General features: G+C 46.7%; 3 protein-coding genes across 3 annotated transcripts in view; all 3 read left to right on the top strand.

Moving 5' to 3' along the window:
- Positions 1-311: 311 nt before the first annotated feature.
- Positions 312-3,415, top strand: LOC134029416 (solute carrier family 35 member F2-like). The gene is made up of 7 exons (XM_062473513.1): positions 312-507; positions 726-853; positions 1,054-1,213; positions 1,326-1,482; positions 1,560-1,612; positions 1,726-1,880; positions 3,002-3,415. The coding sequence occupies exons 1-7, from the start codon at positions 312-314 to the stop codon at positions 3,329-3,331; spliced, it is 1,179 nt and encodes a 392-aa protein (XP_062329497.1). The 3' UTR covers positions 3,332-3,415.
- Positions 3,416-3,743: 328 nt separating this feature from the next.
- On the top strand, positions 3,744-9,022 carry LOC134029506 (ELMO domain-containing protein 1-like). The gene is made up of 11 exons (XM_062473634.1): positions 3,744-4,015; positions 4,226-4,285; positions 5,317-5,462; positions 5,581-5,609; positions 5,691-5,788; positions 6,445-6,574; positions 6,739-6,872; positions 7,068-7,136; positions 7,652-7,702; positions 7,868-8,001; positions 8,074-9,022. The coding sequence occupies exons 2-11, from the start codon at positions 4,269-4,271 to the stop codon at positions 8,247-8,249; spliced, it is 984 nt and encodes a 327-aa protein (XP_062329618.1). The 5' UTR covers positions 3,744-4,015; positions 4,226-4,268; the 3' UTR covers positions 8,250-9,022.
- Positions 9,023-9,124: 102 nt separating this feature from the next.
- Positions 9,125-13,461, top strand: part of kbtbd3 (kelch repeat and BTB (POZ) domain containing 3) — a 4,886-nt gene continuing 549 nt past the window's right edge. The window contains exons 1-10 of the mRNA XM_062473633.1: positions 9,125-9,449; positions 9,672-9,924; positions 10,000-10,165; positions 10,264-10,446; positions 10,689-10,862; positions 11,544-11,831; positions 11,955-12,197; positions 12,451-12,741; positions 12,856-13,005; positions 13,092-13,461. The exon at positions 13,092-13,461 is cut by the window's right edge and continues 549 nt beyond it. Of these exons, the coding sequence (XP_062329617.1) occupies positions 9,677-9,924; positions 10,000-10,165; positions 10,264-10,446; positions 10,689-10,862; positions 11,544-11,831; positions 11,955-12,197; positions 12,451-12,741; positions 12,856-13,005; positions 13,092-13,217 (1,869 nt within the window). The 5' untranslated portion in view covers positions 9,125-9,449; positions 9,672-9,676 and the 3' untranslated portion in view covers positions 13,218-13,461. The remainder of the gene's footprint in view (positions 9,450-9,671; positions 9,925-9,999; positions 10,166-10,263; positions 10,447-10,688; positions 10,863-11,543; positions 11,832-11,954; positions 12,198-12,450; positions 12,742-12,855; positions 13,006-13,091) is intronic.

Raw genomic sequence — 13,461 nt, 5'->3', positions numbered from 1 at the left:
CTCCATACCTCGCTGTACCTCTACAATCCTAACCTGAGACCATAGCTACACTTCACCATAGCTAGACCACTGTTCCCTGAACTCATTGCCCTGCTATGACAGGGAGTCAGATGGCTGAGCGGTTAGGGAATCGGGCTAGTAATCTTAAGGTTGCCAGTTCGATTCTCGGCCGTGTAAAAATGAGGTTGTTTTCTTGGTCAAGGCACTTCACCCTACTTGCCTCGGGGGGAATGTCCCTGTACTTACTGTAAGTCGCTCTGGATAAGAACGTCTGCTAAATGACTAAATGTAAATGTATGATTGATAGAGATATGATATCTGTGTCCACCAGGCAGTTGTTGAGGACGGTGGCCATGGGTCAAGGCCTGGCTGCCGTCATCTGTGGGACAGCCATCACGTCTCAGTACCTGGCCACAGACTTCCACGTTAACACCCCCATGCTCCAGAGCTTCCTCGCTTACGCTCTGCTGTGCCTCACATACACCACCATGCTCGTCTTCAAAAGAGGTAGGCTCACTCGCAACCAGATTCGTTTTTAATGTGTGTGTACGTCCGTTGAGGGATTGTGTGTGTGTGTGTAACAGTGTGGTGACAGCCTTGTAAACATGACATGAGGGCTGTAACATGTAAGTGGAGCTCTCTGGAACAGTGTCACTGTGCTTTATGTCTTCTCCCAGTGCAGTAACCTTCAGGGAACTTATACTAATACTGTACTTTTAACCTAGGGGATGGCAATATTTTGCAGATTCTGAGGAACAAGTGGTGGAAGTACCTGCTGTTGAGTCTGGTGGATGTCGAGGCAAACTATACTGTGGTCAAAGCATACCAGTACACTACACTGACCAGTATACAGGTGAGTAATGTGTGTGTCTGTGTGTGTGTCTGTGTGTGTGTGTATCTGTGTGTGTGTCTGTGTGTGTGTGTGTGTATCTGTGCATGTATCTGTGCGTGTCTGTGTGTGTGTCTGTGTGTGTCTGTGTGTGTGTGTGTCTGTGTGCGAGTGGGTCTACTCATTCTTCTTCTCTGCCTGACCGTGTCTGTCCTCCCCACCAGCTCCTGGACTGCTTCGTCATCCCAGTCCTGATGATCCTGTCCTGCTTCTTCCTGAAGACGCGCTACAGGCCTCTCCACTACGTGTCGGTGTGTGTGTGTCTGCTGGGCGTCGGGGCCATGGTGGGTGCCGACCTGATGTCCGGACGCGACCAGGGATCCAGTAAGAATCCAGTTCATTCGCCGTCCAATCCCCTGTGGGTTAGGTGTGCATCTTTAAATATGAAAGGGTTCCGTTTGGAAGCGTGCTGTGACGTGTCTCCTCTCTCTCCCAGCCTCTAACATCCTGCTGGGGGACGGGCTGGTGCTGGTCAGTGCCACGCTGTACGCCGTGTCCAACGTGTGCCAGGAGTACACCGTGAAGAACCTGAGCAGGGAGGAGTTCCTCGGCATGGTGGGGCTGTTTGGAACCCTCATCAGTGGAATACAAATGTAAGTGTGTTTGTGTGTGTGTGTGGCGTTCGAAAAAATACTGGTTTACTATGTGTTTTTTCTGTTTTTTCACATAGGGGCATTGTAGAATATAAGGATGTTGCCAGAGTCCAGTGGAGTTGGAAAATTGGTAAACTCCTCCCACCATTCCATTCCCACAAGGAAACAGAACGAAATGCTGTAGAGTTACAATTATCCATCATGTCCTAGTCTCATGTGAGTGATGTTCTTGTTGTTCCTCAGGCCTGCTGTTCTCTGGCTATGCCCTCTGTCTGTACACACTGTACAGCTGCATGCCCATAGTGGTCAAGATGACCAGCGCCACCTCGGTCAATCTCTCCCTGCTGACCGCAGACCTCTTCGGCCTCTTCTGTGGTCTCTTCCTCTTTCAGTACACAGTGAGTACATGCACACACACACACACACACACACACACACACACACACACATACAGCACACACACACACACACATACACACACATACACACACACACACACACACACACACACATACAGCACACACACACACACACATACACACACATACACACACACATACACACACACACACACAACACACACACACATACAGCACACACACACACACACACATACAGCACACACACACATACAGCACACACACACACACACACACACACATACAGCACACATACATACAGTACACGCACACACACAGGCAGGTAAAGTACCGGGATTGATTGTCTTTCTGAGCGGGTCAAGACACAGAAAAATTGATAAGAACTTCACCTGTTAGATAAGGTTTTCATTGCTGCAATAGAGGTTGTTCATGTGTATCATGCAAGTTAGCTTGTAAGGTCATGTATGTAAGGACCTGCATAACTTCAGTTAGGCTGTGAGACAACACAGGGACAGTAATAATTAGCTGACTTCCACTGGAAAGGATGGATCGCCGTACACTGATTATATAATCTAGAATATATCAATCTCATCATATCACTTAGCTGGGGACTATAATGTAAGATTGTAACGTGATCAGATAAGAGCAGAGAAGAAGGCGATACTATATTGTTAATCTCAGAGACCCTGATAATAGGACTACACACCTGCTGTACTGAGATGGGATTAGGGTTAGAAAGCATTATCATCCAGTGTTAATTTAGAGTAATCTCTCCATTCTCTCTATCTCTCTTTTGTTATCTCTGCCCCTGTTTAACGGTCTGTAACGGTTGCAGTGACATTGTATTTTAATGACTGTCTGTAGTGACTAAATGGGTTTAATATATAACCTCTGCAGTATGTCAAGTGTCTTTCCCCATCTAGTTAAAGTGTTACATATGGCATGCTCACCCATAAATGAAGTGGACCTCACAGTCAATGTAACTGAGAATGATTTCAGTGTATAATGATTCCTATTTGTTTATTGTTTTCCCCATACCTTATGATTTTGTAAGTGGGTGCATGCAGACAGGTGTGGGGGTCAGCTCGGTGTGTGATTCAGATTCAGATTCAGATTCAGATTCCAGTGTGTTCGTTCAGTTCTCAGGTCTGTACATGGTGTCGCTGGTGGTGATCCTGGTGGGCTTCATCTCCTTCAACGTCATGCCGACGACCCCTGCGGACCCCGCGGACCCCGCTGACCCCGCCTCCCCCGTGGCGTGGGAGGAGGGGAGCTACGACAACCCCGCCCCGGTCTGCGACGACAGTTCGACGACACAGGAAGTGGGGGTGAAGATCACGTCTGACGATGAAGAGGATAAAGAAACGGCAGCTGAGGATCAAGAGGAGAGGTTTCGAGGCTTACCAGGGTTGCCATGGACTACAGGAGAGGGAGGAGAGTGTTGTGTCAGACACAGCACGAAGATGTGAACACTAAGTCTTATCCTTCATCCATGTTTCCCCTTCTTTTATCACCACTCTGCTGCCTTCTTTTTATAGGAAACTTCCGGTGTATTTATAAGAATATTTAGATATTTTACAGATGTTTTTCAATACAGATTGTGTTGCCTAAAGAGAAGGCCTAATATGTAACCGTTTTTTATGGATTAATAAATCCTTTATTTCCTCATCATCAGTGAGATGACTTCTCTCACAATGTCATATCATTGTTTAGCTCAGCATGCAAGACACGCACATACTTGTGCTCTCTTGTTGCATAGCGACCGTGACACACACACACACACACACACTTACACACACACATACACGCACACTCACAAAACCCACATTCATTACTGGATGGCGAGTTCTAATCAGATTTCTTTTAAGATATCACTTTGTATCAGATCAGGCATCCCACCATTTTATAGGCAGCATTAAAGTTATTTTATGATCGCGGTGCAGATTGTGATAGTGAGTGCCAAATCATAGTTTAACTAGCAGAGCAAAAGACTCGAAGAGAGCGTCTGTCTGGGTTGCAGCCGCTGTGCAATAAGACTGTCCCTCTGGATTCTCTCGCGCTGTCTGTCTGAGAACACAATGGTGAGACGAAGATAAAGAGAACATATCAAGAAAAAAGGAGGAGAAAGGAATCGATCTCTTGCGACAAGAGAGGTGAGCTACTCTTGGTTTTTATTTTAACGGCACCCTTCACCTATGCGGTGTTTATGGCATGCAAATACATTGATTATTGATTGCGACTCAATCTAACAATGCGTTGTCAGATGTGATGTCACATCGCCCGCAACGATTGTGCCAAGTGCGTATAGGGGGGGTCAAGGGGTGTAAAATATTTTTTTAACGACACTTTCGTTTGTCTTTCAGGAATACGTCACCTGAGTTTTACAGCAAAACATCACAAACAATCATGAAGCATTTTCTGAGGTAGGTTAACTTTATTTGGCGTCAAATGTCATCACTAGCGTTAACAGAACACATATTAGGTATACTTCCAAAAACTATACAGCCTGATATCCTGGATGAATGAAGTGAACCAGTAACCATTTTGTTTTATTTTTGGAGCTTCCAGAGTTTTTATCCACTCTTGCCACCTCACCACTCGACTCCCACTCTCCTTGATATCGTGGCTCCATTGTGGAAAACAAATTATTGATAGGAAGCGCTCAGAATAAAAGTCTTTACATGCCGCATTTCAGGATGAGAACAGATAGGCGTGTCGTCGTGACATTTGTATTACTCAAGGCGGGGTTAAGGCGAGTAATAAGTAAATGCCGCCACTCCATCACCCAAAATAGCTTGCCTGTCCTATATAGTCTATGGTTCAGCTCTTCAATCGTCATTGGCAGGCCACACACACACACATAAACACACGTACACACACACACGGACACACGTCACACACACTATCTCTCTCTCTCTCTCTCTCTCTCTCTCTCTCTCTCTCTCTCTCTCTCTCTCTCTTTCTGTAAAGGACTCTGTCGACCCTGTGCTAGATTATGTTTTGTTTCTTTCAATTACAGAGCAGCCCTCCTCTCCTGTCCTAGTTAAACACTGGAGACAAGGACAGAACACACACACATACTCACTGACTGATAGCTTTTCTCCATTAAATGACAAACTCGAGTTGTCTTTCTCTCTGCCTGTCTTCTCTCCCTCCCCTGCAACACAGCCTCCAGTCACCTGCCACCCCATGTGATTATGCAACGGCACACTTCATCTTTCAGTGCCTCTAGAGCAGCTTAAATAAGGTTCTCTCTCACTCTCGCTTTCTCTGTCTCTCTCTCTCTCTCTCTCTCTCTCTCTCTCTCTCTCTCTCTGTCTGTCTCTCTGTTTCTCTCGGTCTCTCTCATTTTCTTCCTCCCTCCCTTTCTCTTGTGATTTCTCCCTCTCCCTCCCTCTCTCAATCTTTCTGCCTCTCATGTTAATATGGTGCATCTGTCTTTCCCCTCCCCCAGGGTGCTGGTACAGTTCCTCTCGTTTCTCTACTGCACATTTCTGTGGCGCGCGCTCAAGTTCCTCACTCACAAGGTGACGGGACGCTGTGAGCTGCAGAGGATCTGCCACTCTCACAAACCTGGTGCCTGTAGGACCCTCATGATAGGTACACATACTGCAGTCTGACTGACGTTTCACCATAACATTTGACTGTAAGTAATGCAGTTGAATTTGAGAAGGCTACTGACAAATGTGGGTCCTCTTTCTCTTTTTTGGGGTTCCAGAGAAATCCCTGAGGTCCTCCAAGAGTGAGGTGAGTACGGGGGTTGTGGTTGACGGTCTAGTGTGTGTTACAGAGTGTTAGCATCACACCGTCCTTTCTGGCTCCCTCCAGCTACTACAGTCTGCAGTGAGTGTGGGTTCTGACTCGGTGGAGAAGGTTACTGATGACATCATGACCCTGAAGAGGATCCACGAGGACTCCAACCTCCAGTGAGTCTAGATAGTCCAGACTCTACCTTTGGACCTTTGCTTCCTCAAAATAAACACATTTTTTATATAGAGAAATATTTATATATATTATGTAAGGTTAATATATCTAAATATTAACCTTTTGAAAAGTAAATCTAAACTTTTGTTCAAACATATTTTTTCAACCTTTTTAAACTTTTTTTTCACACACAACCCAACACCAAAAGTTTTCTATTAAAAATAAAATAAAAATCAACTTTTCAAACTTTTTTTTCACGCACTTTTTTCTTGTTGCCTTCTGCCTTACTACATTGGAAGCTTCGTAGACTAGCTGACGTTTGTTGTGTTTGTTGATAGCCAGGAAATTAAAAAAGGGGCGCAATGACAAGAAATAATATTGATCATGCCACCAAAACTAAAGTAATGAGCCTGGCTTGAAAACGTAAGAAGTAGAGAGTACAGATATTTGTTTACTAAATGTAAGGAGTGAAAGTAAAAAGTTGTCAGATAAATAAATTGTGAAGTAAATTTCTGATGCCAGAAAAATCTAATGAAGTACAGTAACGAAGTATTGCAAATCAAGTAGCAGGTTTTCAATTTTAGGCACTACAAACTCTTAATTGTGTGAGTGTGCTTCTGTGTGAGTGTGTGTGTGTGTGTATGTTTGTGTGTGTCAGGCTGAGTGTGTCCCTGCAGGCCTGTCTGTTCCAGGTGGTGGGTTACAGAGCTCTCCTGGTGGAGGTGGAGACGCTTCGCAGGGAGCATTACGACAGTGACAACCCCCAGCATGAGGACATGCTCCTCAGGGTCTGTGCTTGCTAACACGCTAACACTTCCATAGAGATACACCTGCTTTCGCTAACATGCTAACCAACCCATCGAGATACTAGTTATAAGTACCATGCTAACTATCTCATAGGAATGAACCTGTTTTTTCGTAGTATGCTAACAGCTGTGTGCTTCTCCTACAGTTCTGGAAAGCTCTGTGTCCGGACTCCCCTCTGACGTCCCGCGTGTCCAAACAATGGAGTGACATCGGTTTCCAGGGCAGCGACCCCAAAACTGACTTCAGAGGCATGGGCATCCTAGGACTCCTTAACCTGCTGTGAGTAATTACATTGATGTGTTTGTGTGTCACTCCTGGGTAATGTCCTTTATTTTTGGACATCATAAGTTATTTTTGGATAAAGTAATTTTAAAAAGTATTACATGTTTACATTTAGTTGTGTTTTTAAAATGTGTTTGATGGTGTTGCACTTTCCCATAAATCCTGTCATTTCTCTGACCTCCCGTCCCTCAGGTATTTTGCAGAGCACGATAGGACCACAGCCCTGCAGGTGCTGCATGACTCCCAGCAGCCCAAACACAGGTCAGCCCTGCCTTGATGACCTCTGACCCCTCACGGCCCTCATGTTCCTGTAGCATTAGTACCTAAACTTCAAGGATAGGGAGATAATTAAAATATCTTTCAGCCAATTTGTTCTATCAAAATCAGGCCCTTAATGTTTTGCCTGCTTTTTGACTTTACCTTCTTCCACCTGCATGCTTGTTTAAGTTCTGTTCTGACTTCTTCATCCCACACGGGCACATGATTCTGTCACCACTCCCCATGCCTAATCTGTCACTGCTCACCTGTCGTTTGGCTTTGTTCAGGGGTCTTCCTAACCAGGAGGTCAGGTAACTCCTCTCTCTTTCAAGTCTTTGCTTTGGAATCATTTCACCCTGTCATTTCAAACTGCCCAAAGGTACAAGTACCATTGACTACTGAGATTGTTTTCTGTTTATGTTGATGCTTTCTCTCCATGGTGTGTTGTGCGTGTGTGTGTGTGTGTGTGTGTGTGTGTGTGTGTGTGTGTGTGTGTGTGTGTGTGTGTGTGTGTGTAGCAAGATGAGCACACTGGACTGGAACAAGAACAATTTTGACAAAGCCATTGGGTGAGTAGCTTTCTAAGATAACTTGGGCAGGAGATGATCGCTTTCCTTTCTCTCTCTTTCTTACTCTCTTTCTCACTGTCTCCCTCTCGCTCATTCCTTTGTATCGGGAGCAGTGTGCATATTGTATGTGTGTAGTGGTGTGACCAGAGGGGATGTGCGTCTCAGGTTCTCCTTCGCCATCGTGGGGATCAACATCACACAGTTGACCTACAAGCTCCTGCTGGATGGGGCTTTGAAAACACACCTGTACAACGTAGCACCTGAGATGCCCAGCCTGGCACATTTCCATCAGACGTTCTGTAAGTGCGAACTTCACACACACACACACACACACATACAGACACACACAGTAAGACTCCCTGTCTCCACAGGTTACCTGATGCAGGAGTTCCACAGGTTCTGGGTGGAAGAGAACCCACGTGACATCATGGAGTTTAATCGTGTGCGTGACAAGTTCCACCGCATGGTTCTCAAGCAGCTCCAGAACCCCACCGTGGCTCTGGGTCACCACTCACCTGCCTCCCACCTGCACCTCATCAACCTGTAGTCACCAACACTGGAGTCAGGGGGCTGAGTGGTTAGGGAGTCGGGCTAGTAATCTGAAGGTTGCCGGTTCGATTCCTGGCTGTGCGAAATGACGTTGTGTCCTTGGGCAAGGCACTTCACCCTACTTGCCTCTGGGGAATGTCCCTGTACTGTAAGTGACTCTGGATAAGAGCGTCTGCTAAATGACTAAATGTAAACACTGTTCTCTTCTGGTTTATTGTGTCGCAACTCTCATTTATGGCTGAACAACTATCAATATTTATATATATATCTCACATGTGTTATGTGTGTATTCAAATGTGTAATTTATGATACTATAATGAAGTAATCAATTCATAATCAGTATATAACAAATCTGTGTATCTTGAAGCAATAACTTTCATAAACTTTCAACACAAATTTCTGAAGTTTAATGGTTCATGGTCAACAATGCTAAATCTTGATATCATCCCTAAGCTGTAAAACAATAATAGCCTACTTAAGCATATTAGTGGACACAGTTTCTAAGATATGTTCAATGACTGTTCAGTTCGAACTTTGTTCCACTTTAACTTTGCACAGTTGTGTTTGCTTGTGGGCAACTCAAGCCCTCTCCCCTCTCTCCATCACACACACAATATGCTTGACATTTGGGGATTTGCTTTTCTGTTTTGTAGTCATCCATCATGCTGAAGAGTTTAAAATAGGTGCTTGCCAATGAAATGTATTGTTTACAGTACTCCTTGGTTTTAATTGATTATATGTAAAGTATTTGACAATAAAAGACTGGCTTGTGTCATTTGTTACGTCTATAAGCTTTTAGACCAACACGTCATGCAGAGAAACCGGGTTGGAAACTTGGTAGCCTTCTACAAACTACAGCTCCCAGCATGCAACTGTTCGAAAGCTCAAACCCGGAACCCAAGAAAGAACGCCAAAATACACCATCAAAAGGAAATGTGTTTATTATTCAAAAGAAATTATAGTTACCATCATAGTTCATAGTTCATGTACATCATAGGTATTATTCGAAAACAACTCTCGAAAATGATGTGTAAAATCCTCTCGTGACTGTCGGAATAAAAAAACTGCTGAATTGAAGAGCTGTCCGTGGTGCTGAAACAGTGAGGACAGCAGTCTACTTCTGCACCAGCACCGTGGAGGGACAGACTCCTTGTCTTCTGACGGTTAATATTTGAAGTGTGAAAACCGAACGCTGATGGTACAGCGATGGCCTGCTTTTTATCATTATTTATTCATACATGTACTGCAGGGCGCAAAAGCGGCCTCTTTTAAACTACTTAGGATCTCACTGCCCGGTGCTGTCTCTCACCGTAATTAAACGCGGTTGATTTACGTTTATGGATCTTATATTGACGTCAGATGTTTAAATAGTCACGTATTCCTGCTAGTAATTGTTGTAATTTGTTCTATGCTCGTACAGTGGACATGGAAGACCACTCTGAGTATTCCAGAACTCCCGATGCTGCTGACTCTACTGACTCTGTTCTGGAGTGTAACGGCGTTCCGGAGCGCAAGGCTATGCTGCGGCTGTCTGAGGCCCACGGGCAGCAGCTTCTGAGCGTGCTCAGGTCATTCAGAGAGAGGGGCTTACTGTTTGACTTCACCATCAGAGTTCAGGACCAGAGTTTCCCCTGCCATCGCTGTGTCTTGGCAGCCAGCAGCGACTTCTTCCGGTGTGTGTGTTTGTGAGAGTGTGTGTGTATATACTCACCCATGGATTGTCATTCACAGTGAAATGTTTCTCGCAGGGCTATGTTTGAGGTGAACATGCGTGAGCGTGACGACGGCTCCGTTACCCTCGGCAACCAGTCTCCAGAGGCTGTGAGTTCCTTCCTGGACTTTGCCTACTCAGGAGAGACCACCATCACCAACGGCAACGTGGACATGCTCTTCCAACTGGCCTCCTTCCTTCAGGTGTCTGATACCACAATGACTGCCACTTACTGCACCACGCAATGCATCATGGTACATGTAGTTCTACAGCCCTTGGTGTGTTCTATCGCCATGGCCAGGTGTCCACTTTGTCCCGAGCTTGTGGTGACTTCCTGATCGAAACCTTAGACCTTTCCAACTGTCTAATGCTACTGGACCTCGCTGAGGGATATGGCTCCGCCTCCCTCCTCCAGCGAGCCAATGAATTTGTGGTTGAGAATTTCCTGGATCTCTCCTTAACTCCAGACTTCCTGGAAATGCAGGTACATGCACACAGCAGCTAGCCCTAACCCTAAAGCTGGTATGAAGTCCACATGACTGCTATCTGTGACAACAATTGCAGGGATCACTTATTTACTTAATCTGTGTTTTTTCACCCTCCATCTGCCATCACGAACCCGACCCCAGAAAAGCAGAAGATGATGGATTGGATGAATGATGAATGGACACTCCGTACTATAGGAACACCAACTGTGTTTTTTAATGAACAAATCTCCCTGTCTAGGTTGATGTGCTGGAGCGCTGTCTCCAGGCAGACGCACTGAGCGTGCCCAGTGAGGAGGCTGCGGTGATGTCACTGCTGAAGTGGATAGGTCACAACCTAGAGGAGAGGAGGAGCTTGCTACCCAAGCTCCTCCCACTGCTCAGGCTTCATCATCTACCCACACACACACTGAAGGTACGTGCACACACACACACTGAAGGTACGTGCACACACACACACTTGAGGTACGTGCACACACACACACTGAAGGTACATGCACACACACACACTTGAGGTACGTGCACACACACACACTGAAGGTACGTGCACACACACACACTGAAGGTACGCACAAACACGTGCATGAAAACAAAACTGACAAAAGTATTGACAGCTTTCTGAGGAAATGTGTGTATATAGGGAGTCAGGTGGCTGAGCGGTTAGGGAATCGGGCTAGTCATCAGAAGGTTGCTGGTTCGATTCCCTATCCGTGCCGAATTACATTGTGTCCTTGGGCAAGGCACTTCACCCTACTTGCCTTGGGGGAATGTCCCTGTACTTACTGTAAGTCGCTCTGGATAAGAGCGTCTGCTAAATGACTAAATGTAAATGTATGTGTGTATATGTATGTGTGTATATGTGTGTGTGTGTATGTGTGTATATGTGTGTGTGTGTATGTGTGTATATGTGTGTGTGTGTATATGTGTGTGTGTGTATGTGTGTGTGTGTATGTGTGTATATGTGTGTGTGTGTGTGTGTATATGTGTGTGTGTGTGTATGTGTGTATATGTACGTGTGTATATGTGTGTGTGTGTATGTGTGTATATGTGTGTGTGTGTATGTGTGTATATGTGTGTGTGTGTGTGTATAATGCAGGCCTTGGCTGAGAGGGAGGAGATGCTGTGTGGAGATGAGGTGTGTGGAGGCCTGCTCAGAGAGGCAGGGAGCAGACTGAGGCAGCACTGCGGCCTGCTAACAGACGCCAGGCCTGCCGCCATGCAGAGCTACATCTATGTACACAAGACCGAGGAGAACGGAGAGATACGCCACGCTTTCTGCTACTGCCTGGAAACCGACCAATGGAGAGAGCTCCCTCAGGGTCAGGGGGCGGGGTCTATGATACCAGACCCTCCAGGATCTCAGCTCACCAGCTATGCTGAGAAGGTGGGTTGCTTTGCCACTGAGGCCTCTATAGAGGAGCACATAATCAGAGAGTTTATGATGACTAAGCTGTCAATATTTCTGGCCAATTATCGCACCAATGATTTTCCTCTTCCGCTACGTAAGCTGTTTGTCACAGGTGGTTGCCGCGGTAACTGTTGCCGGGCGGTGCGTCTCCACATCGCCGAGCCGTGCCACGACGCCACCGACGACGTGTGGTGTTTCTGCCCCGTCACACGCACCTGCACCCCTGCACCCGCCATGGGGAAACCCCGTACCATGCACGCCGCCGTCTCCGCCCTCAACCGCCTCTACGTCATCGGGGGCAGGGCCAGAGGCTCTCGGGGCGGGGCTCCCAGCCTCCTGGAGGTGTGGCTAAAGTTACAGTTGTACAGTTACAGCCAGTACACACTATTAGTACCACGTTATCATAACATTTTTAACTTCTAATATCCGCTTTAACAGTGTGATCTGTATTTTCACATAGGAAAGCGGTGTTTGTAAAAATATAGCAGCAGATTGGTGTTTTTAACAGTCCATTGACACTGTGGGTCACGGTATGGACAGCGAGCCAGGTGTTCAGAGGGCCTGTCTATATTCTCTGAGGTGTGACTGTGTCTAGGTGGAGTACTACGACCCTCTGAGTCAAACCTGGACGTCTGTCAGCCCTCTGCCCACCGCCCTCTACTACCCGGAAGCCAGTGCCTGTCACAGCCTCATCTACACCCTGGGATCCCGGCTGGAGATCGCAGACTCCTTCAACCCCTCGCTGGACTGCTTCTTCTGCTACGACGCCGAGAGCGACCAGTGGAGCCACCTGGTGGCCGAGTTTGGTCATTTCTTCCACGCCACACTGGTCAAGGCTGTGGCCGTTAACGACACCCTCCACCTCTGTGATCTCTCCACCTATAAGGTGAGTTGGATGGAGTCATTGGTTGAATGGCATTGATGATGGCTGTTCGTGGAGATGAAGTGGATCTCTGGAGTGGACCGTACGAACGGGACTGGCGCTCTGTGTCCGACCCAGGTCTACAGCTTCTGTCCGGAGACGCGCGTGTGGAAGGGCGTGGGTTCGTTCGAGTGCGCCGGCTTCAACGCGGGCGCCCTGGGCGTAAGAGACCGCATCTACATCCTGGGAGGAGACTACTCACCTGACGAGATCACGGACGAGGTGCAGGTAAAGAAGAAAACTCTGCCTCCTCTCGATCTCCCCTCTCACAGCGAGGGGACATGGTCACGTGACACGATTCTCTGCCCCCGCAGGTGTATCACAGTGGGAGGAGCCAGTGGGAGGAAGTGGCGCCCATGCCCAGAGCGTTGACAGAGTTCCACTGTCAGCTGATCAGCTTCAACAGACACAGAGACCCTTGGGGGGCTGGAGCCACTTGATACACACACATAAACACACACGTAATACACACTCTCATACCAACAGTCATATACATTCTCATACACACTGTGGCAACCCATAGAGATTCAGACGGCTGCAACGCACACAATTCAGGAGACTGAGACAACACAAATGCTGAAATGCACTCACAAGCGTCACAAAAACAACCTTTCAAACTGAAAACAAGTCTTCCTCCCTCGCTCACACCTGTGTACTTCACACACACACTTCAGATACACACTT

Source organism: Osmerus eperlanus, chromosome 11 (assembly GCF_963692335.1).
Source record: "Osmerus eperlanus chromosome 11, fOsmEpe2.1, whole genome shotgun sequence".
NCBI lineage: Eukaryota > Metazoa > Chordata > Actinopteri > Osmeriformes > Osmeridae > Osmerus > Osmerus eperlanus.
This window is presented reverse-complemented; position numbering and strand designations above follow the sequence as displayed.

What these genes read in the sequence shown, in the direction of transcription:
- LOC134029506 (XM_062473634.1), top strand. An exon ending in ATGAGGACATGCTCCTCAGG is followed by an intron (nt 6,575 to 6,738) that starts GTCTGTGCTTGC and finishes CTTCTCCTACAG; the next exon opens with TTCTGGAAAGCTCTGTGTCC. An exon ending in TCCCAGCAGCCCAAACACAG is followed by an intron (nt 7,137 to 7,651) that starts GTCAGCCCTGCC and finishes GTGTGTGTGTAG; the next exon opens with CAAGATGAGCACACTGGACT.
- LOC134029416 (XM_062473513.1), top strand. Translation starts at nt 312, where the DNA reads ATGATATCTGTGTCCACCAGGCAGTTGTTGAGGACGGTGGCCATGGGT. An exon ending in CATGCTCGTCTTCAAAAGAG is followed by an intron (nt 508 to 725) that starts GTAGGCTCACTC and finishes CTTTTAACCTAG; the next exon opens with GGGATGGCAATATTTTGCAG. An exon ending in CCAGTGGAGTTGGAAAATTG is followed by an intron (nt 1,613 to 1,725) that starts GTAAACTCCTCC and finishes GTTGTTCCTCAG; the next exon opens with GCCTGCTGTTCTCTGGCTAT.